The sequence below is a fragment of the Theropithecus gelada genome, chromosome 7b, assembly GCF_003255815.1.
Source record: "Theropithecus gelada isolate Dixy chromosome 7b, Tgel_1.0, whole genome shotgun sequence".
NCBI lineage: Eukaryota > Metazoa > Chordata > Mammalia > Primates > Cercopithecidae > Theropithecus > Theropithecus gelada.
Genome location: NC_037675.1, coordinates 32,117,565 through 32,142,178, shown reverse-complemented (window position 1 = coordinate 32,142,178; position 24,614 = coordinate 32,117,565). Strand labels below are relative to the sequence as shown.

Sequence of the window (24,614 nt, the reverse complement as noted above, 5' to 3'; positions counted from 1 at the left end):
TAGTTCATTGCAGACTCGAACTCCTGGGCTCAAGCAATCCTTCTGCCTCAGACTCCCAAGTAGTTGAGACTACAGGTATGTGCCACCACGCCTGGCTAATTTTTGTATTTTTTGTAGAGACGAGGTCTGTGTTGCCCAGGCTGGTCTTGAATTTCTGGCCTCAAGTGATCCTCCTTCCTCAGCCTCCCAAAGTGCAGGGGTTACAGGTGTGAGCCACTGCACCAGCCCCACATTATAAAGATTTTAAAGCTAGGCCAGGAAAGTTCAAGGTTGTAGTACAACATGATCATGCCTGTGAATAGCCACTGCAGTCCAGCCTGGACAACACAGCAAGACCTGCTTCTCTTAAAAAACAAAACAACAACAACAACAACAACAACAAACACGTCTTGGCTGGGCATGGTGGCTCATGCTTGTAATTCCAGCAATCTGGGAGGCCGAGGTGGGTGGATCACTTGAGGTCAGGAGTTCAAGAACAGCCTGGCCAACATGGTGAAACACCGTCTCTACTAAAAATACAAAAATTAGCCAGGCGTGGTGGCGCATACCTACAGTCGCAGCTACTCAGGAGGCTGAGGCAGGAGAACTGCTTGAACCCAGAGGTGGAGGTTGCAGTGAGCTGAGATCACGCCATTGCACTCCGGCCTGGGTGACAGAGTGAGACTCCGTCTAAACACACACACACACACACACCCCCACACACACCCCCACACACATCTCTTAAAAAGTAAATTTTACTAAGTCTTTTAAAGGAATAAGACAGCCTTCAGAAGTCGGGCACTGTGGCTCACATCTGTAATCCCAGCACTTTGGGAGGCTGAGGCAGGCAGATCACCTGAGGTCAGGAGTTTGAGACCAGCCTGGCCAACATGGTGAAACTCCATCTCTACTAAAAATACAAAAATTTTTTGTATTTTTATATTTTTTGTGGTGGCGCATGCCTGTAGTCCCAGCTCAGAAGCTGAGGCAGGAGAATCGCTTGATTCCGGGAAGTGGAGGTTGCAGTGAGCCGAGAATGCGCTAAGTGACAGAGCTAGACCAGACTCCATCTCAAAAAAAGAAAAAAAAAGACAGCCTTCAGAAAACAGCATTACTCAAAATGCCTTGTGTTTAAATTTTAAAACTTTATTGGCTGACAGAAAACTGCCATACTTTCTTCCCACTACCATCCTGCTATTCCTGAATTTGATTTGCAAAAAGAAGCATAGACCAATAAGGGTTCCTTAGGCGCTCAACAGAATTTAAAGAAGTGGGAAAGATATGTTTACAATTAGAATATAAAACTTCTCTCTCAGTTTAAAAACATTGTTTTTCTTTTACATATTTTAAAGTACACTTTGTTTTCTTTTTAGGAACTGTGGGAAACGCCTATTTATAATGTCTTTGGAAGGATACCCCATTTTGTAATTGTGGTCTTCCAGATTCTTCTTGGTTACAGATGTTGAGATGTATTCCACGGTACTCGCATTTCTGATAAATCCATTTGTCTGGAAGAGGCTTCCTTTCAGCTTTCTGACATCTTATCAAGAATTAGTAGAGGGGCAAGAATTCTTGCCCTGTTAGTTTCCACAATGCAGCCATTTAACACCATCTCATCCAGAACGATGTGTACTTTATCCAAATTAAACATTATCTAGGGTTATATTAAGGAAATTAGTTTAAAGTTATAAAAATGTTAACATTCAGTAAAAATTTGTGGCTTAACCTGGAGTTTTCCCAGTGTAAATTAGTCTAAGCATGAGGTTTTCTGTACAGAATTTCTGAAATTAAATTTAAAACTGGCATCCATATTAGAAATTGTTACCTTCACATATACATACCTAGTTTCACCTTGGTTAAGCTAACAGGATAAGTGGGGATAAAAACGAAACAGCTACATTTTTTAACCAAAGGGATAGGGAGTCTACTAAGTGCTAGAGAACACAGCAAGTGTCATGTGGCAAGAGAATGACCTGAACTCAAAAATAATGGTGTCCTCCCAGATAATAATAATAACAGTAACAACCATTTGTTGAATGCTCCTGTTCCAGACATTGTGTTGAGTTTCAGCCCTCTGTAAATCTCTGATGTATGTTGTTACATATTATCCTTAGTTTACCCAGGATCAAACAGGTTCAGAGCATAGTCCAAAGCCACATGGCTAGCAAATGCCAGGCTGGAATTTAAATCCAAAGCTTGGCCTTGACTGCTCTGCTTCCAGGCTCCTCAGGAGCGGCTAGACACCTCCCTCCTCAGCCCCCAAACCTCCACCCCAAAATAAATGCCTTGTTCCTTCAGTTATCTTCTCTGTCAGACGGACTGATGTAAAAATAATTATGAGGAGAAAACGAATGAAGAAGGCAGGGTGTAATAAAATTTCTGGATTTCACGACAGTATCTCTTACAAATGGGTAGTTCTAAGAAGTCATTTGAGAATGATGGAGCCACTTTGGCTTACAGGTGTTCTTTTTTTTTTTTTTTTGAGATGGAGTCTTGCTCTGTCGCCCAGGCTGGAGTGCAGTGGCGTGATCTCGGCTCACTGCAAGCTCCGCCTCCCGGGTTTATGCCATTCTCCTGCCTCAGCCTCCCCAGTAGCTGGGACTACAGGCGCCCGCCACCACGCCCGGCTAATTTTTTTGTATTTTTTTTTTTTAGTAGAGATAGGGTTTCACCGTGTTAGTCAGGATGGTCTCGATCTCCTGACCTTGTGATCCGCCCGTCTCGGCCTCCCAAAGTGCTGGGATTACAGGCGTGAGCCACCGCGCCCGGCCAGCTTACAGGTGTTCTTACTGGAAAGTTAGCATGGGGCATCGGGAAAGAAGAAAATATTGTTAGACTATGATGTCTAGCAAACTAGAAAGAACTAAATACTTCCCTCAAGAATCCCTTCAACTGAATACCTAACTTTTCTTTTGTGAAAGAAGGGGAACTGGAATGAGATGATGACAATGAATGTTTCTCAATTCTACACCTTAATATCTGAAGTTCTGTATCTACTTATAAAGAGCAGGATCACGGTCTGTTACAAAAACAAAAACAGTTGACAGATTGTTTCAAACAAACTTCATTCAACAAATAGGTAATTCAATGCGCTAGGGGAGTTCAAAATTAAATCTTTGTAAAGTGAATTGTTCCCACTTGATTTTTTTCAACCAGACCAGATGTTCAAAGTCTACACTGTATTTGCTTAGTGAAGTGCAACTACACAGAATAGGACAAACGGTGAATGACTTTAAAGTTTTTATTAGGCTCTGTGTGAATATCTCATTAAGCTCTGTGCAAATAGTCCTCCAGCAGAATAAACTGTTTTCCAGGGGCCCATGGGAACTGTCCTTAAGTGACCCAGAAAAAAAAAAAAAAAAAGCATCACTCTGATATACCTATTAATAATGTCTTCCAATTATACAGATGACTGCTTTGTCCCATGGCCAAACTGGGACTGGAATGTTAGGCCCTTGACTCCAACCTGTTTACTAGACCCAGAAGCCAGAACTTAGGTGAGACAAAGTAGGAATGGCAGCCAGGTATATACAGAAAGGCAGAGCTGAGAAGCACAGGTGGCTACGTGAAAAATGGCCTACAGAACCTTCCTGTTGTACTCACTAAGGGCAATGAAAGCCTTAGTGCCTTTGAAAATGTCACCTTCTCCAAGATAACTTCCTTTGAGATACAAGGAAATCTAATTTTAACCCATGAATTGGTTTGGGGATCAAGCTGCTCTGTGGCCTGCCCCATCTCCGGCAAGCAGATGATTCGCTGTTCAGATGTCGCCTTGAGCAACTGCCCAACTGTTTTGAAATTCAGATCAGAATTTACTGCTAAATCTGGCCAGGCGCGGTGGCTCAAGCCTGTAATCCCAGCACATTGGGAGGCCGAGATGGGCGGATCACGAGGTCAGGAGATCGAGACCATCCTGGCTAACACAGTGAAACCCCGCCTCTACTAAAAATACAAAAACTTAGCCGGGCGAGGTGGCAGGCGCCTGTAGTCCCAGCTACTCGGGAGGCTGAGCCAGGAGAATGGCGTGAACCCGGGAGGCGGAGCTTGCAGTGAGCTGAGATCCGGCCACTGCACTCCAGCCTGGGTGACAGAGCGAGACTCCGTCTCAAAAAAAAAAAAAAAAAAAAAAAAAGAATTTACTGCTAAATCATATAAACCACTGACATCCCCACATTACAAGGACAAGGTCCTCCAGCAAGTCAATTTCCCAACATCCTGGAAACATGAGTTGCTCAGTGAGGTCATTGTATACTGTGGACATGTGACTGCCTGTGTATCTGTGTATCTGACTCAAACTAACAATCATGCAGCTTTCTGGCACTATATGGGGAAACTACAGACCAAATCCACTGTGAGGCAAAGGGCTGAAAGCTGATTTCCCCCTGGAATCATGTGACTCTTTTAAAATAAGAATCCAGCTGTTGTTTACATCTTGATTTGGTTTATGAGCAACTTGTACACCCTGGTGAGGCCAAGAGTAATGGCATTTAGGCCATATGCCAGGTAAGCAGGGACCAAAAAATACCCTATATGCTAAGCCCATGGAATAAACACACTGCAATGGTGACATTTGAAATAGGAGGAAGTAAGAAGGGCCCAGACTGTTGGTATACTAATGTAGTGAGCTGAGAATGGCTATTGAAAGATGGTCTTACCTTCAGGCTATAATGAACTTGACTGACTCTAAATATCCTAAGGAAACTTGTTTTCTTTCATGGGCCCCAGAGGTTGAGCTGACATGAACTAGAAACAATCTCCCAAAGAAGGGAGTTACTGAAGTCCATTTTCTCCCAACCTAGAAAGCTAAGAACCTTTCTGAATTTTCACATAATGTGGATTGGAATTGAACATTGCAGGGCTCATAGAATATTAGTGCCACTTGAAATCAACTTTTTAATTACAGTGATTGAAATGAGGCTGGGTGCAGTGGCTCATGCCTGTAATCCCAGCACTTTGGGAGGCCAAGGCGGATGGATTACCAGAGGTCAGGAGTTCAAGACCAGCCTGGCCAATAAACCCTGTCTCTACTAAAAATACAAAAATTAGCTGGGCATGGTGGCATGCGCCCGTAATCCCAGCTACTCGGGAGGCTCAGGCAGGAGAATCACTTGAACCTGGGAGGAGGAGGTTGCAGTGAGCCGAAATGGGGCCACTGCACTCCAGCCTGGGCAACAGAGTAAGACTCTGTCTCAAAATAAATAAATAAATAAAAATGAAAATAAATAAATAAATAAATAAAGTGATTGAAATGTTTATGGTCCCATCATTGGAATTTTATTTTTTTTTTAGATGCAGCTTCTCTCTATTGCTCAGGCTAGAGTGGAGTGGCGTGATCTCGGCTCACTATAACCTCCATCTCCTGGGTTCAAGGGATTCTTGTGCCTCAGGCTCCTGAGTACCTGGGAGTACAGGCATGCGCCACCACACCCAGCTAATTTTTTTGTATTTTTAGTAGAGATGACGTTTTGCCACGTTGGCCAGGTTGGTCTCTATAACTCCTGAGCTCAAGTGATCTGCTTGCCTCAGCCTACCAAAGTGCTGGGATTACAGATGTGAGCCACCACGCCCGGCCCCAACACTGGAATTTTGATCTCTGGATAATAAAACACTTTTCCGTCATGAGTATTTTAACACCACAGTGGCAATCAAATTATCCTTTAATAAGTGAGAAACTGAGCAGCACAGACTCAAATGGAACCTCAAAAGGAATTCCAGGGCAGAGACCAACCTAGAAGCTACAATTTCTAACTCTAGGCTTGGGTCTCAGATCCCTTGGTTTCTCATTTTATTTCTTTTTTAAAAACATATTCTAGCTAAGTGTTCTTTTTTTTTTTTTTTTTTTTTTTTTTTTTTTTTTTGAGGCGGAGTCTTCACTCTGTCGCCCAGGCTGGAGTGCAGTGGCGCGATCTCGGCTCACTGCAAGCTCCGCCTCCCGGGTCCGCGCCATTCTCCTGCCTCAGCCTCCCAAGTAGCTGGGACTACAGGCGCCCGCCACCGCGCCCGGCTAATTTTTTGTGTTTTAGTAGAGACGGGGTTTCACCGTGTTAGCCAGGATGGTCTCGATCTCCTGACCTCGTGATCCGCCCGCCTCGGCCTCCCAAAGTGCAGGGATTACAGGCGTGAGCCACCGCGCCCGGCGCTAAGTGTTCTTTAATAAAATATGTAGGGTGGGAAAACTTGCTTTCTTACTATTCATACTTTAATTTCCCACCAAATTGGATAAGCGGCCAAGGGCCACTGTGTTCACATTTCCCCCAGAAAATACTACCATATCGAAGGCTACCATTATGAAGATTCTGCATAGTCCTGGAGACATTCTTCTTGTAGTATAGTATAGTCTTCTGTTCACTTTTTTTTTTTTTGGTGAAGAAAAGGTCTTGCTCTGTTGCCCAGACTGGAGTGCACTGGCACAATCTTGGCTCACTGTAGCCTCGACCTCCTGTGCTCAAGTGATCCTCTCACCTCAGCCTCCCAATTAACTGTGACCGTAGGTGCGCCACCACGCCCATCTAATTTCTTTTTTTTTTGGAGGGATGGGGTTTCACTATCTTGCCCAGACTGGCCTTGAACCCCTGTGCTAAAGTGAGGCACTTTGCCTTACTCGGCCTCACAAAGTGCTGGAATTACAAGAGTGAGCCACTGTGCCTGGCCCTGTTCACATTTTGTCTCTTGCTAATTAGGCCACTGAAAGGGACTCTTTTTTTTTTTTTTTGAGACAGAGTCTTACTCTGTTGCCCAGGCTGGGGAGCAGTGGTACGATCTTGGCTCACAGTAACCTCCGCCTCCCAGGTTCAAGCAATCCTCCCACCTCAGTCTCCCAAGTAGCTGGGATTACAGGTGTGTGCCACCACGCCCAGCTAATTTTTGTATTTTTAGTAGAAATGAGGTTTCACCATGTTGGCCAGGTGGTCTCGAACTCCTGACCTAAGGTGATCCGCCGGCCTCAGCCTCCCAAAGTGCTGGGACTATAGGCGTGAGCCACCGCGCCTGGCTGTTATCTTTTTTAAAGTCGGTTTTCATTAAAGGCCCACTCATATTCTGAGAACAACGGGATACCCAGCTGTGGTTTTGCTTAAAGTTTATGTAGGCTTAGTTATGTAGGCTAAAACATAAAGTTTCTGTTTGCTTAAAGTTATGTAGGCTTATGTAAAATTAAATATGAAAGTCAGAGGTGGGTCAATGAGCCTGTTATTATTCTCATTTCTCCCCCTAAATCTCTCTTGCTTCTCATAACTTGCTGTCACTATTCCTGACTAAAATGGAACCCAAAAAAATGGAACAAAAGGAATAGGGTTAAAGCTGAGGGACCTGGTGGTGAGGAATGCTAGTGGATGAATATAGCACCTACAGGGCTCCTTAAAGGAAAGAGGAAAGTGGTCAGGGCTAGTGGGAGCCAGAAAAAACCTGGAGGCAGAACTGTTGGATCTGTAACATTCACATCTCCTTCTGGGGTACTGGCTGACTCCTGGGGACTGTTCCTATCCAAGAATCTCATCACCCACCACGGCCCTGGCTAGAGCTCCCATGCTGGAGAAGGCCCTGGGTCCCTCGTCCCTCAGTGCCTGCCCTTCCCATGGAGGAACGGCTGCACATGTTCCCTCGGACCCACAGGCCAGTCCTCACTCTCTGGCAATGAGGCTTTCCATTTCATATTTTCAAAAGGAAAAAAGATGTTTCGAAATCTGAACGTGAACTCCACTTTTGGAGAGCATGTTCTCAACAAGACATTCACAGATACTCTCAAATGTTTTCATCCTTTCTGACTCCTCCAACCAAAGGCATTTCTCTAAAACATCTCCCCTTATTCACAAAAAAGCTTCGACAACACCAAGGCACCATGGTGACAGGCATTTTATAAATGTTTTGTTAGAGACTAAATTGCCACAGTCTACTCCAGATGATTAATTTTTAAAAAATATGTCAAATTTAGGCTGGCTGCAGTGGCTTACATCTGTAATCCCAACACTTTGGGAGGCCAAGGTGGACATGTCACTTGAGGTCAGGGGATCGAGTCCAGCCTGGCCAAAATGGAGAAACCCTGTGTCTATTAAAAATACAAAAATTAGCCAGGGATGGTGGCAGGCACCTGTAATTCCAGCTACTCAGGAGGCTGAGGCAGGAGGATCACCTGAACCTGGGAGACGGAGGTTGCAGTGAGTTGAGGTTGCACCACTGTACTCCAGCATGGATGACAGAGCAAGGCTCTGTCTCAGAAAAAAAAAGAAAAGAAAAAAAAATGTCAAATTTAACCTGCCCAATTTATAATCCTAGAGTCAAGGGCCCTGGAAACCCAGAAACTAGTACCAGCTCTGCCCTAAAGTAGCTCTACGGATTGGGACATGTCACAGAACCTCTTTGGGCCTCAGCCTTTTTACCTAAAAAGTGAGGTTTTACACCAGCCAACGGTGACTCACCCAGCCCTATGGGAGGCCAAGGTGGGAGGATTGCTTGAGCCCAAGAGTTCAAGACCAGCCTAGGCATCATACTGAAATGCTGTTCTTATTAAACAAAATTTTTTAATTAGCCAGCTGGGTGTGGTGGTGTGTGTCTGTATTCCTTGATGTATTTTTTTTTTCCTTGATATTTTTGTTTTCCTACTCTGGAGGCTGAGGTGGAAGGATTGCTTGAGCCCAGGAGTTTGAGGCTGCAGTGAGCTATGATCACAACACTGCACTCAAGCCTGGGCAACAGAGCAAGACCCTGACTGTAAAAATTTTTTTTTACATTAATTTTTTAAAGTGAGGTTTTAACCTGATGATTACGTGTAGGTGTCTTCTAGCTCCAAAGTATCTGGCTCCTACGACTCTAAATATAACCTTCAGGGAAAGCGGAGCTATTCTTTTCTGATAATATCAAGCCATTCCTGGCTGGGTGTCGTGGCTCACACCTGTAATCCCAACACTTTGGGATGCCAAGGGGGGCGGATCACTGGAAGTTGGAAGTTGGAGACCAGCCTGGCCAACATGGCAAAACCCTGTCTCTACTAAAAATACAAACTAGCCAGGTGTGGTGGTGCACGCCTGTAGTCCCAGCTACCTAGAAGGCTGAGGCAGGAGAATCACTTGAACCTGGGAGGCAGAGGTTGCAGTGAGCCAAGATGACACCACTGCACTCCAGCCTGGACAAGAGTGTGAGACTCTGTCTCAAAAAAAAAAAAAAAAAAAAAAAAAAAAAAAAATCAAGCCATTCCTGAAGTCATCACATGCTCCATCATACCTCAGAAGAAATGCTTAAATAATGATTTTATTGGCCAGGCGCGTTGGCTCAAGCCTGTAATCCCACCACTTTGGGAGGCCGAGACGGGCGAATCACGAGGTCAGGAGATCGAGACCATCCTGGCTGACACGGTGAAACCCCATCTCTACTAAAAAAAAAAAAAAAAAAAAAAAAACTAGCCAGGCAAGGTGGCGGGCGCCTGTAGTCCCAGCTACTGGGGAGGCTGAGGCAGGAGAATGGCATGAACCCGGGAGGCGGAGCTTGCAGTGAGCCGAGATCGCGCCACTGCACTCCAGTTCATTTAGAAGCTGCCGCTTCAGTGTTGGATGCTTCCCTGAAGAATTTGTTTGTTCTTCTGGCTGGTATTCCTATAGCCTCAGTTTGAACAAGTATTTTTGCAATTCCGCATTAAATCAGGCTGACATTATCTCCTACTTGGAGAAGCCCTATTCTGGTTTCCGGATCTCTAAAAGTATTTCAGATTTTAGGAAGCTGATGGAACTAGAGGTAGATGCCCCACAGTGGGCCTGATGGAGGCCTGCCTGCAAACCATGGTGGTGCTGATCTCTGCTGCCTGCACACCATCACTCTTCCAGGAAGCACCATGACAGATGCTAGCGGAGTCACAGAGAGGGCACACAGCACTGAGGCCCTTCCTATGCCCCGCCCTCAACTGCAATAAAAGGAGCATGAATCAGGGTTCTTTCACACAACCCACCAGAGCTTTACGGCTCTAGAATCAACTGCTCAGGCTTTGAGATTTTAAGAGTTTATAAAATACAAACAGGAATGTTGTAAAGATGTTTTTATTTTTATTTTTAAAGACAAGGTCTTGCTCTGTTGCCAGATTGGAGTGCAGTGGCACAATCACGGCTCACTGCAGCCTCAGTCTCCCAGGCTCAAGCGATCCTCCCACCTCAGCCTCCCTAGTAGTTGGGACTACAGGCACACATGACCAATGCTTGGCTTTTTAAATTTTTTGTAGAGACTGGGTCTCCCTATGTTGCCCAAGCTGGTCTCAAACTCCTGGCCTCAAGCAATCCTCCTGCTTCAGCCCTCCAAAGTGCTGGGATTACTGGCATGAGCCACAGTGCCAGGCCTGAAGGTGTTTTTAAATCAAGAAAACATTCTGGATTCTAGCGTATGTTTGTGGGACCTGGATGCTAGCCTCTATCTGTGCCTCACAAGAGTATAAAGCAGAGACCCCAGCCTGCTCTCGCTTGTCTCCCCAGGCACGTAGGTGGGACATCCCCGCTACCAGCCCAGCCTATCATTCCTGCCCCTAGTCTTGGGGTGAAGGTTGAGGAGAGGCTTGCAGAGGCCGTGGTGGCAGGCTCTGGGATATCTAGGGACCTTATAAATTCTAGGAAGTCAGAGGATGGTCAAGCAGTGGACAGGGAGGGCTGGTGGCCAACTGCCCCATAATGGGGAAGGGGTGCTGGCGAAGCAGAGACAGAGTGGGCCCTCTAGAGCACAGGGCCCGAGGAGACCCTGACTGTCCAGGCCTGAAGGCTGTACTGCTGCATTCCATTCTAGCCAAAATAAACTAAGTCTTTAGGCCTCTTTAAAGGCACCAAATACTGAAAAGGCTGTGGAGGTTTTCTGTACCTTCATGCGCAGAGCAGGTGTGCACCGATTTGAAGAGTAGTTGGTGTGTCTCCCATACTGTGCTGTTCATCGGTGCCATCCCCTGGCTATTCAGTAGATGGGGGTGGTGGAGGCAGCTCCTTTGAATCATGAACTGTCTGGAGAAAAGCAAGCCTGCTGGGGCTCCAGGGCTGAGCATATTTTGGGAAGTTCATCAATTGGTTCCTAAAAAAACCACCTTAATTCATAAAATTTAAAGTCTTAAATAAATCTACCAAGGTATGTGATGGGGCAAACTCTCCCTATAGAAACAGGCTTCACGAATCTTCAGGCCTCACTGCAGCCGGGTGGGTGAAGTGGAACTGAAGAGTGCACAGGAGTGTATTCATAGCACGTGAATGATTTAGGTCACTGACGGGCTTGGTCCCGAGGGGGCAGCCCGCCCCACCTGACACCACTGCACCAGAGGGTTTCCACTAACTGGAAGACTTTCAGCAAGCCGGAGTTGCTGTCCTGATTTCTTATGCTTAGGTCATTTCTTTTTAAAATCCAATCTGTCTTGCTCTGTGATGTCAGCCTTACTAGAAGTAGAACAAGTCCATACTAGGGAGAAATGTAAATGGTGCTGTACAGGTTCTCGGAAACTTCCCTAGCCTTAAAAAATCAGGGGGAAAAGCCTCTGGAGAAAAAGACGGGGCTTCCTGGGAATTTATGAGGTTTTGACTTCCTTTTCCTGTGCCAAAACCAAGCTTTAACTCACATCTGTCCCATGTGGGCTGACAGGGGGGGCTTTCTTAAGCCTGAGCAAATACAAACAAGATTATGTACCGTTAGCAGTCGAAGGACCAAATCTAGGTTGCCATTATAGCAGTTTGCTTGTTTTCAACCTTTTAAGGCCTGAGGGAGCTTTCCTGGCAGAGTGGATATAAGCACTGCTGGCTGCTCCAGGAGGTGCCTGGCTACATGCTACCACACAGTGATGCAGAACGCCTACACCCTCCCCACATGGAGCAGGAGCCGCAGCCGAGCCTCGATAAGGTCCCCTTGTCTTTCTGCTGTGTAACTAGTCTGCAGAGGTCCTCCTTGGACGTGTGATGGTTAAAAAGGACCACGTATGAAGCAGAGAAGAGTCATGGGTTTTTAATTAGATATTTTTCAGATGGCTAAGGGTGGTAATCTTTTAAGAACGTCAACACTTTGGGAGGCCAAGGCAGGAGGCTTGCTCCAGCCCAGAAGTTTGAGACCAGCCTGTGCAACAGAGTGAGACCCCATCTCCACAAAAAAAAAAAAATTAAAAAAATTAGCCAGGCATGGTGTTGGGTACCCATAGTCCCAGCTACTTGGGAGGCTCAGGTGGGAGGATCACTGGAGCCCAGGAGATCCAGGGTGTAGTAAGCCATGATCACACCTCTGCACTCCAGCCTGGGTGACAGAGCAAGAGCCTATCTCAAAAAAAAAAAGTGTCAACAGAAAAGAGGGCGCGCATGCCCTTCTCTGCTGCCTGCTCCACTTTTAGACCACTGGAAGTACAAGTGAGATCAAATCTGGAGAAAGACGTAAACTTCCAGGTCTAGAGAGACTTAGTTCCCTTCTCTAAATGATGTAAAATTCCTAATTTGCCAGATGGATATGCCTAAGTAATTCCTAAGGACAGTAAATATATATAACTTGGTTAGAAGGGAAGAGAGGGTGAAAATGAAACCAGGTAAAATGAAGGGAAAATCGTATATCTTGGCGTAAAATTGTAATTCAAACAAGAATGCTGGAGCTCATCACATAGACCTATACTACACACCAGAAGGCTACAAAGACAAGTATCCCCATCTTTATTTCTAGTAAACATCTAGTAAATATCCAACACATCAACACGACTCATCCAACTAGAACACATATCCCTTCACCTCTGAGTCACGTTAACTCTCTCAATATCTAGTCTTGTAAGACTCTCTTCCTGTTTCAGATGTAAGGTAACTCAGCTCAGTTACCTAAAGTCATGGCAACATCAACTATTAAGGCTGAGCAGGTGTTAAAGCTCTTCCAGTCTTCATTCTCTCATTTTAAGACGAGGGGGTTATGTGCCTTGTCCAATACACACAGCTAGTCAGTGGCAACACCAAAAGTGCAAATTGAGTTATCTACTCCCAGTGAAGTGTCTTTTAGCCTTTGCTATCTTCCTGATGACTGTTTAAATCAAAAAGCTTTTTGTCTACTTGTACTTCGTTCAAGTAGGAAGAGATTTATTTTGAATTGCTTTGGATGGCTTAATTCAGATAGAATATTACATGTTGAATAAAAACATACTGTAATATACAGACCATGCTGAATGAAAATACACCATAATATACACCATGGTCTGTATATCACGGCACTTTTTATTCAGCATGCTAAAACCTACGAAGGGATCTATAATCCCTTCTAGGTCACAGTGATCATAGATTTGGGTCACTCACCACTAGAGGGCACTCAGATTTTCCCAGTTAGTTCACAGAGGCTTCCAGTTACAGTGTACAAAACGAATTTTATCAACATGGCGACATTTCCTATCAGTAATAACAAGTAAACAGCCATTTCCCCAGAAATATTAAGTGGATGCAAACATACTGGTTCTGGGCATTTATATAAGTGTATCTATAAGTTTATAAATTAGGCTGGGCACGGTGGCTCACACCTGTAATCCTAGCACTTCGGGAGGCTGAGGCGGGTGGATCATCTGAGGTCAGGAGTTCAAAACCAACCTCGCCAACATGGTGAAACCCCGTCTCTATAAAAAAAAAAAAAAAATTAGCTGGGCATGATAGCGGGTGCCTGTAATCCCAGCTACTCAGGAGGCTGAGGCAGGAGAATCGCTTGAACCCAGAAGGCCGAAGGCTGCAGTGCGCCATAATCACGCCACTGCACTCCAGTCTGGGTGACAGAGCGAGACTCTGTCTCCAACAAACAAACAAACAAACAGAATATATAAATTAGACACCTACACACACACACACACACACACACACACACACACACTCTGTCTTAAAAAAAACTTTTTTTAGCTGGGTGAGGTGGCTCACACTTGTAATCCCAGGACTTGGGGAGGCTGAGGCAGGTGGATCACCTGAGGTTGGGAGTTTGAGACCAGTCTGACCAACATGGAGAAATCCTGTCTCTACTAAAAATACAAAATTAGCCAGGCATGGTGGCGCATGCCTGGAATCCCAGCTACTCGGGAGGCTGAGGCAGGATAATGGCTTGAACCTGGGAGGCAGAGGTTGCGGCGAGCCGAGATCGCACCACTATATTCCAGCCTGGGCGACAAGAGCGAGACTTCGTCTCAAAAAAAATTTGCCATATATATATGGTCGGGCACAGTGGCTCATATATATATTATATATATATTTCATATATATATGATATATGATATCATATGATAATCCCAGCACTTTGGGAGGCCGAGGTGGGTGGATCACCTAGGGTCAGGAGTTCAAGACCAGCATGGCCAACATGGTGAAACCCCGTGTCTACTAAAAATACAAATATCTCATTTATATATGATATATATATGAGAAATATATATATATACACATATGATACATATCAGACACTATGCCCAGAACCAGTAGTTTTGCATCCACTTAATATTTCTGGCAAAATGTGGAAAAATGGCTGTGTGTTTGTGCATGTACTCACACATACACACACATACAAATAAGTGTATGTATATATACACATAAACATATTGTTATAATTTGTATATAGTTGTTATATTCTAATATATATAAATATTTATATATAACATTTGTTATAGTTAATTTACTATTTTAGATTGAAACTTGATGTGTTCTTCAAGGACTCAAGTGGTAGGTAGATTTTTGAAGTAAAAAATAAACTTGAAAGTTAGCTGGCCTCCCAAACACTGGCACAAAGCCTAAGGGCTCCTGCCAAAATCTGGGGGCCTGCAGTACTCTAAGCAAATCATGCTTGTTTTGAGGGTACTTGGATATTGTGATTTAAAAGAGACAGAAGAAAATGAGAAAAGGAGAACTTTCTCTGCTATCAAGGAAATGAATACATTTGATAGCAATGATTACAAGCCAGGCAATTTCTTTAACCTTCCGGTTTATCAACACTGAAGGCCTTATCTGGTCACGTAGGGCATTTCTAGATATTTATACCTGGAACCCTGGAAATCCAGTTTCTGTAGGAGGACTAAACACTTTTTTGGCTGTGTTATTTAAATTTTGAAAATGCCTATTCCATATGTTTAAAGGAAATTAAATTAACAAATAGTAGCTATTAACTACTATGATAGAGCTGTCCTGCCTGAAAAAAAAAAAAAATCTTAAGAGTCATCTTGCCAAGTACAGTGGTTCGCTCCTGTAATCCCAGCACTTTGGGAGGCCAAGGTGGGTGGATCACCTGAGGTCAGGAGTTGGAGACCAGCCTGGCCAACATGGTGAAACCCCGTCCGTGTCTACTAAAAATACAAAAATTAGCTGGGCGTGGTGGTGGGCACCTGTAATGCCTCAGGAGGCTAAGGCAGGAGAATCACTTGAACCCAAGAGGCAAAGGTTGAAGTGAGGTGGAAGTTGCAGTGGGCAGAGATTGTGCCATTGCACTCCAGCCTGGGCAAGAAGAGCGAAACTCTATCTCAAAAAGAAAAAACAAAGAATTGTCTTGTTGAAGAAGGGGGACGAGGTGGGGGAGGAGTTCTGCAGAACACCCACACCTCCGGCTGTCTTGTCATGGCTGTTGGTGATGAACACTCTGGGCTGCTGAATAGTTTTCCTGCTCCGTGGCACTTACCTGATAAGGACTAGAGTGAGCTTGCCAAGTACCGTGGAAAACAGTATTGAAAAAGGATACGTCTAATTCACTCTGGAAGAGAGAAAAAGAGTGCAAGGGTGAGAACAAAGACATTGGGACCCGTTGCTCTTAGCAGAGTCAGACTGAAGAGGCTTCTGCATCCATAGCAGTGGCCTCTCCTATCTGCTTCTGGGCTTGGAGGCCACAGCAGTCTGACTCTGCCAAGGCCCTGAGTTTGGGACTGTAATTTTTTTAAAAATAGACTGTAGTTCAAAGGAATTTTACAGGCCAGTACCATTCATCTTTAGAAAGCAGAGGGAAAAAGAAACTAACTCAACCTTTACAGATGTAGGTAATTTGATGTGTGTATCAGAGATGGTAACAATGTGCCACACCTTTGAATCCACTAACGTTACTTCTAGGAGTTTATCCCAAGGAAAAAATTAGACAATGGCACAATGATATATGACAGGATATTCAGGGTAATGGTGCTTGTAATAGCAAATTATTGATAATAACCTAAATATCTATCAAGGAGGGGAACTAAGTAAACCGTAGCATATCCACAAATGACAATGTAGAAATACAAGTACTCACATATTGTTATAAAAAGTTACAAAATGCATACATAGTATTATCCTATGTATGCATGTATACAGATCAAGATATATATGGTTATATAGCTATAGACAGACATAGAAAGTCTAAAAGGAAATGTACCTAACAGCAGTTATCAGTAACTGATGGGCTTACTGATGATCTTCTTCTCACTTAAAAAAATCTATTTTATTTATTTATTTCGAGAAAGTCTTTATTTATTTATTTTGAGTCAGTGTGTCACCCAGGCTGGAGTGCAGTGGCATGATCTTGGTTCATTGCAACCTCTGCTTCCTGGGTTCAAGTGATCCTCCCACCTCTGCCTCCCAAGTAGCTGGGACTAGAGGTGTGCGCCACCACACCTGGCTAATTTTTGTATTTTTTTTGTAGAGACGGGGTTTTGCCATGTTGCCCAGGCTGGCCTTGAACTCCTGAGCTCAAGTGATCCACCTGCCTCAGTCTCCCAAAGTGCTGGGATTATAGGTGTGAGCCATCACGCCTGGCCAAAAAATACATTACTTTTTAAAGAGCAAGTTTTAGGTTCAGAGCAAAACTGAGGGGGAGGTACACAGACTTCCCATCCCCTGTGTCCCTCCGAATGTGCAGCCTCCTCCTATGATCAGCATTCCCCACCACAGTGGTACATTTGTTAAAACTGACAAACCTACACCATTCTCACCCAAAGTCCACAGTTTACATTAGGGTTCACTCTGGTGGTGTACGTTCTATGGGTTTAGACAAATGTATAATTACATGTATTCGCTTTCCTCTTTCTCTTTGCTTATATGTTTAAAAATTTTTAAAATAAAAATAAAATAGATATTTATATAGTGAAAAAAGTATGGAGGAAGAAAAAAGTAAAGAGAATTAAGTTCAAATATGAAAGGACTTAAGGTTTGTCAAATGCAGCACTGAAAATTCCCTGATATCACTTCTTCAACAGCAGCCACCCTCACCTCTGGCAAAGTCGCGTCCTTTGAAGCTAACTGGGTTGGCTTTTTGTTTTAGAAATGTGATGCTGAGATGCTTCTCTCAGCCCCAGACAGCATGAGACTGATCTCCAAATTTAAGATTTGGAAATTCTCGAAGATTAAAAATAGCCACAGAAAGAATGTTTAAAATTCACAAACCTAAAAATAAATCTTACATGACAAGGCTGTCTCTGTGAGGGGGACAGATCCCGTTTTCTTTCCCATAGTGCTCTTTTCCCTCTTCCTCTTCTTCTTTTTGCTATGGTTTGATCCTAAGCCAAGTCGTCCCTTAGTATCTACCGTCCAAGTCCTGCAGAATCACCTAACTGAAATTAAATTCTAATCTTTACTTTTGTGGTTTATGTGGTCACTGACTCTCCCTAAAATTATACCTATAATTCAGTAATATGCTATTTATTCTTAGTTACTGAATATAATAATAATAATTTTAAAAACCTTAGCAATGATTGTACTTGTACCCACTTTTTATTCTCCTAGGCTTAGAACATTATTATTTTGGGAAATTATATTCTTCTTGGTGGGTGTCACCTTGAAATGGCTAATCATAGTCAGCTCTGATCATAGACCCTGACTTGCAACTAGTCCATCTAAACAAGAAAGTGGTCATCACAAGGTAAAGAGAAGCTAGAGCTATGCTGTCCAATATGGTAAACACCAGCCTCATGTGGAGATTTAAATTAAGTAAAATTAAAACTTCATTTCCTCAGTTATACTAACTGCATTGCAAGTGCTCAAGAGCCACATCTGGCTAATGCCTACTGTATTGGATGGCACAGGTACAGAACATTCCTATCTCTGCAGAAAGTTTTACTGAACAGTGCTGGTCTATGTCTTGCCAAGCAATCAACACAGAGATAGATTTTAAAGCCAGTCTCCATGTCCTCTGTCCTCTAAGGCCAGTCTCTGGAATGACCACCTCTTGGTCTCTTTCGGCTTTGGAAGGCACCAGCCCCTTCCTGGCCAGAGGCATCACCACATCACAGACCACTAGGCATGTTCCCAACACCAACTCTTGAATCAAGAAAAGGCTGACAGCGGCCAGGCGCGGTGGCTTACGCCTGTAATCCCAGCACTTTAGGAGGCCGAGGCAGGCGGATCAAGAGGTAAGGAAATCAAGACCATCCTGGCCAACATGGTGAAACCCTGACTCTACTAAAAGTACAAAAATTAGCTGGGTGTGGTGGCATGTGCCTGTAATCCCAGCTACTCGGGAGGCTGAGGCGGGAGAATTGCTTGAACCAGGCAGTCGGAGGTTGCAGTGAGCCAAGATTGACAGAGCGAGACTCCATCTCAAAAAAAAAAGAAAAGAAAAAAACCAAAAACGCTGACAGCAAGCCTCATGCACTAAGGCAGTAATTACCAAAATTAAGCATATGTCAGAATCACCTGGAAGCCTTCTTAAACCAGATTTCTGGGCCTCAACCTAGAGCTTCAGATGCAATGGTCTGGGGTAGGGCCCAGAATTTGAATTTCTAACAAGTTCTCAACTTATGCTAATGGTCCAGGAATCAGACTTTGAGAACGGTTGCACTAAGACGATGAAGACAGGCTAGCTGACTGTCCCATGAAGAAGGAGTTTGCCAAACCTCACTTCTGGCATTAGGAGGTGGGCTGAAGACATAACTTCCTAATCTGCGTTTTGCCCTTTCCGGGTTTTAGTGCACACAGTATTACTAATTAGGGAGCACATTCTGCTCACTGCCTCAGGAAGAAGCTTGGAAACAATTCCTTAATTGTTTTTATTAAATTGTTTTTATTGAAATTAAATGAAACAACTTTAAAAAATAAGCTTGCGCTAGCCGGGTGTGGTGGCTCACGCCTGTAATCCCAGCACTTTGGGAGGCTGAGGTGGGTGGATCACCCGAGGTTGGCAGTTCGAGACCAGCCTGACCAACATGGAAAAAGGAGAAACCTTGTCTCTACTAATAATACAAAAATTAGCCAGGTGTGGTGGCATATGCCTGTAATCCCAGCTACTTGGGAGGCTGAGGCATGAGAATTGCTTGAACTTGGGAAGCGGAGGTTGTGGTGAGCCGAGATCACGCTATTGCACTCCAACCTGGGCAACAAGAGCAAAACTCTGTCTCAAAAAAAAAAAAAAAAAAAAAAAAAAAAAAGCTTGTACCACTGCTACTTCTCAAGAATATCTAACTAAAGCTCAGGAAGGCCTACGGCAGCAAAGTAAAACATCTTTGCTGATTCTTTTTAAAAGACTGGTGAGTTTCAAACTTACTATAAAGCTACAGAAATCAAGAGTGTGCTACTGATGTAAGCTAGACATAGAGATCAATGGAACAAAAGTGAGAGGCCAGAAATAAACACTTACATTTATGGCCAATTGATTTACTGATAAGGGTGCCAAGACAATTCATTGGGGGAAAAAACAGTCTTTTGAACAAATGATGTTGGAATAATTGAATCTTTACAAATGAATGGGAGAAAATATTTTCAAATCATGTATCTGATAAGGGACTTGTATTCAGAATATATAAAGAACTCCTGCAACTCAACAATAAGATAACAAATAATGCAATTTAAAAATGGGCAAAGGATTTGAGCAGACATTTCTGCCAAGAAGATAGACAAATGGCTAATACACATATAAAAAGATGCTCAACATCCTTATCCATTAGTGAAACACAAATGACACCTACAATTCATTGGCGTCTGTACCACTTTACATCTACCGGGATGGCTATCATATAAAAGACAGATAATAACAAGTTTTGGTGAGGATGTGGAGAAATTGAAACCCTCATGTACTCCTGATGGGATTTTGAATCACACCAACACTTTGGAAAACAGTTTGGCAGTTCATCAAAATGCTAAACATGGGGTTACCACATCGCACTCCTAGGTAGTCCAAGAGAACCGAAAGCATGGTTCTATGCAAAAATGTGTCCACGAATGTTCATATAAGCATTATTTACAATAGCCAAAAACTGGAAATAACTCAAATGTCTACCAACTGATGAATGGATAAAAAAAATTTGGTATATCCATCCATACAATGGAATATCATCTGGCAAGAAAAAGGAAAGAAGTATTGATATATGCTACAACATGGATGGCTCTTGAAAACACTACACTCAATGCAAGAAGCCAGTCACACCAAAATCACATGTTGTACAATTATATTTATATGAAATATCTAGAACAGACAAATCTATAGAGACAGAAAGTAGATTAGGTATATATCCAAAAGAAAGGAAATCAATGCATTGAAGAGATGTCTGCAGTCCAATGTTTATTGTAGCACTGTTCACAATAGCCAAAATATGGAATCAACCAAAGCACCCATCAATGAATGAATGGATAAAGAAAATATGGTATATATACATAATGGAATACTATTCAGCCATAAAAAAGAATAAAACCCTATCATTTGCAGAAACACGTATGGAACTGAAGGTCATTATGTTAAGTGAAATAAGCCAGGCACAGAAAGACAAATATCACATGTTCTCATTCATGTGGGAAGTAAAAAAGTACATGTCATGAAGATAGACAGTAAATTGGTGGTTACCAAAAGCTGGGAAAGGAAGAGGAAAGAGGAAATGAAGAGAGGTAGATTAATGGGTGCAAATACGCAATTAGATAGAAGAAATAAGACCTAGTGTTTGATAAATCAGTAGGGTGACAATGGTTAACAATAATCTATTGTATATTTCAAAAGAGCTAAGAGAATAATTCGAATGTTCCTAACATAAAGAAAATATAAATATTTAAGGTGATGGAGATCCTAATTACCCTGATTTGGTTTTTATACATTATATGAATGAATCAAATTATCACAAGTATCATGAAAATATCTACATCTCTTATGTATCAATATAAAAAATAAAAATAAAAAACTTACCAAGAAAAAAGATAGGTCACTAGTCACCTGGTGTGGGTGGAGGGGGATAATGAGGGGAAATGCTAATGGGTATGTTTCCTTGTCAAGTAATGAAATTTCCTAAAATCCTCCCACCTCATCCTCCTGAGTATCTGCCCCTACAGGTGCTTGCCACCACACCCAGCTTAATTATATACTTTTATTTATTTATTTATTTTGAGACGGAGTCTCCCTCCCGGGTTCACGTCATTCTCCTGCCTCAGCCTACCGAGTAGCTAGGACTATAGGCGTTGGCCACCACGCCCGGCTACTTTTTGTATTTTAGTAGAGAGGGGGTTTCACCATGTTAGCCAGGATGGTCTCCATCTCCTGACCTCGTGATCCACCCGCCTCGGCCTCCCAAAGTGCTGGGATTACAGGCGTGAGCCACACGCCCGGCCAATTATACACTTTAAATGGGTGAACTGTATTATACATAAAATATATTTCAATATAGCTATTAAAATGGCTTCAAAAAGATTTTTGGAAAGGAGCTCACATATTCCTTAAGGAGAACTGACTTTTGACCCTCAAAACAAGGGTTTGGATGGGAATGATTCTTGAAGTGAAAAGTATCCTGGTGTCTTAGGAAAGAAGGCAGCGGGGGCCAGGCGCGGTGGCTCACGCCTATAATCCCAGCACTTTGGCAGGTGGAGGCGGGCGGATCACTTGAGTCTGGAGTTTGAGACCCACCTGACCAACACGGAGAAACCCCAGCTCTACTAAAAATACAAAATTAGCTGGGCGTGGTGGCACACGCCTATAATCCCAGCTACTCGGGAGGCCGAGGCGGGAGAATCACTTGAACCCAGGAGGTGGAGGTTGCGGTGAGCCGAGATCGCGCCACTGCACTCCAGCCTGGGCAACAAGAGTGAAACTCTGTCCTTCATCTCAAAAAAAAAAAAAAAAAAAAAAAAAAAAAAAAAGAAAAAGAAGAAAAAGAAAAAAAAGAAAAGAAAGAAGAGGAAGAAGAAAAGAGGGGGTTGCCGGGCGCGGTGGCTCAAGCCTGTAATCCCAGCACTTTGGGAGGCCGAGACAGGTGGATCACGAGGTCAGGAGATCGAGACCATCCTGGCTAACATGGTGAAACCCCGTCTCTACTAAAAAATACAAAAAACTAGCCGGGCGCGGTGGCGGGCGCCTGTAGTCCCAGCTACTCGGGAGGCTGAGGCAGGAGAATGGCGTGAACCCGGGAGGCGGAGCTTGCCGTGAGCTGAGATCCGGCCACTGCACTCCAGCCTGGGCGGCAGAGAGAGACTCCGTCTCAAACAAAAAAAAAAAAAAAAAAAAGAGGGGGCAAGTCAGATCACAAAAGCTCATAATTCGGAGAAAACAAATAAGAGGGTTTGTTTTGTTTTGTTTTGTTTTTTGTTTTTTTTTTTTTTTTTGGGGATGAGTCTCGCTCTCTGGCCCAGGCTGGAGTGCGGTGGCGCGATCTCGGCTCACTGCAAGCTCCGCCTCCCGGGTTCACGCCATTCTCCTGCCTCAGCCTCCCGAGTAGCTGGGACTACAGGCGCCCGCCACCTCGCCCGGCTAGTTTTTTGTATTTTCAGTAGACACGGGTTAGTCACTGTGTTAGTCAGGATAGTGTCGATCTCCTGACCTCAGATCTGCCCGCCTCGCCTCCCAAAGTGCTAGAATTACCGGCGTGAGCCACCGCGCCGGCTGTAAGAGGGTTTTTTTTTTTTTTTTTTCCAGTTCTTTATAAAGATCTCAGGCATATATAGGCTTGTAATACTTTGGATAAACCAGCAGGAAAGATAAAGAAAATTTGGCATCACTTAAGTTTTAATTTTTACTTATTAAAACTCTGTATTAACACATGTTCTTGATATAGGTCCAAAGAGACTCAATTTCTGGGAAACTGGGTTGAGGAAGTAAACCATTTTTTAGCCATTAGACTTACCACTCGGCTGAAATACTCATCTAAAACTTCCACAAAGTTATGAATGAATTCATAAATAGCCATCTCGTTCTAAAATAAAAGAAGAAAGGTAGAATCAATTTTAGTGTGACCCTCATGCAAATCAGACAGAACATCCCAGTCAGCTTCCAGCTTTTAGTGAACTGATAATGTGAGGAAAGTAGCCTCCCACTGACAAATACTCGGAACAGTTCTGTACTCACTTGTTTAAAAGATGCTTATCAATAGAGGAAATGTAGATAAACCTTAACCTCTAGGATTTTTTTTTGGCCAGGTTTGGTGGTTCGTATCTGTAATCCTAGCAAGTTGGGAGGCCAAGGTGAGAGGATGGCTTGGGGCCAGGAGTTCAAGACCAGCCTAGGCAATATAGTGAGACTCCGTCTCCACAAAAAATTTAAAAAACTAGCCAGGTGTGGTGTTGCATGCCTGTAGTCTCAGCTACTCACGAGGCTGAGGCAGGAGGATGGCTTGACCCCAGGAGTTCAAGGCTGCAGTAAGCTATGATGGCACCACTGTACTCCAGCCTGGGAAACAGAGCGAGGTCCTGTCTTAAAAAACAAAAAGGTCATGCGTGGTGGCTCACACCTGTAATCCCCACCACTTTGGGAGGATGAGGTGGGAGGATCACTTGAGCCCAGAAGTTCAAGACCAGCCTGGGTAACATAATGAGATCTCTTCTTTACAAAAAATTTAAAAATAGGCTGGGCATAATGGCTCATGTCTGTAATCCTAGCACTTTGGGAGGCCGAGATGGGCAGATCACTTGAGGTCAGGAGCTCAAGACCAGCCTTGCCAACACAGTGAAACTTCGTCTCTACTAAAAATACAAAAATTAGCTGGGCATGGTGGCACACGCTTGTAATCCCAGCTACATGGGAGGCTGAGGCAGGAGAATTGCTTGAACCTAGGAGGAACACTTGAACCTGGGAGGCTGAGATTGAAGTGAGCCAAGATCGTGCCACTGTACTCCAACCTGAGTGACATAGCGAGACTCCGTCTCAAAAAATAAATAAATAAAAATAAATAAATAAAGAAAGAAAGAAAGAAAGAAAGTAAAAATATCCAGATATCTTGACATGAGCCTGTAGTCTTAGGTACTCGGGATCATGACGCTGAGGTGGAAGGATCACTTCAGGCCAAGAGGTCAAGGCTGCAGTGAGAGGTGAAGGTGCCACTGCATTCTAGCCTGGGTGACAGAGAGAGACCCTGTCGTAAAAACTTTAGGCTGGGTGTGGTGGCTCACGCCTGTAATCCCAGCACTATGGGAGGCTAAGGCAGGTGGATCACGGGGTCAGGAGATCGAGACCATCCTGGCCAAGAGGTGAAACCCCGTCTCTACTAAGAATACAAAAATTAGCTGGGCGTGGTGGTGGGCACCTGTAGTCCCAGCTACTCGGGAGGCTGAGGCAGGAGAATCGCTTGAACCCAGGAGGCAGGGGTTGTAGTGAGCCGAGATGGTGCCACTGCACTCTAGCCTGGTGACAAGGTGAGACTCTGTCTGCAAAAGAATCTTTTTTTTGAAGTCTATGATAAATCTAGCCAGATTAAAATCTTAGTGTCTAGTATTTAGAGTTCTTAGCTCCATTTCCTGACTTTACCACAAATTGGTTTAAGCAATTGTTCAGGTTCTTCTTTTTTTTTTTTTTTTTTTTTTTTT

The 24,614-nt window shown here is 43.7% G+C and overlaps 1 protein-coding gene across 3 annotated transcripts in view; it reads right to left on the bottom strand.

Moving 5' to 3' along the window:
- Positions 1-1,104: 1,104 nt before the first annotated feature.
- The window catches only part of AP4S1 (adaptor related protein complex 4 subunit sigma 1), an 82,669-nt gene continuing 59,159 nt past the window's right edge, over positions 1,105-24,614 (bottom strand). Inside the window, exons 4-6 of one of the 3 annotated variants that reach the window (XM_025391513.1) lie at positions 22,940-23,008; positions 15,628-15,639; positions 1,105-1,633 (exon numbers count right to left, since the gene is read on the bottom strand). In XM_025391513.1, the coding sequence (XP_025247298.1) occupies positions 1,505-1,633; positions 15,628-15,639; positions 22,940-23,008 (210 nt within the window). In that variant the 3' untranslated portion in view covers positions 1,105-1,504. Of the gene's footprint in view, positions 1,634-9,494; positions 11,008-15,567; positions 15,640-22,939; positions 23,009-24,614 lie in introns of those variants that run through there. The other 2 variants (XM_025391512.1, XM_025391511.1) reach the window with 2 other exon arrangements.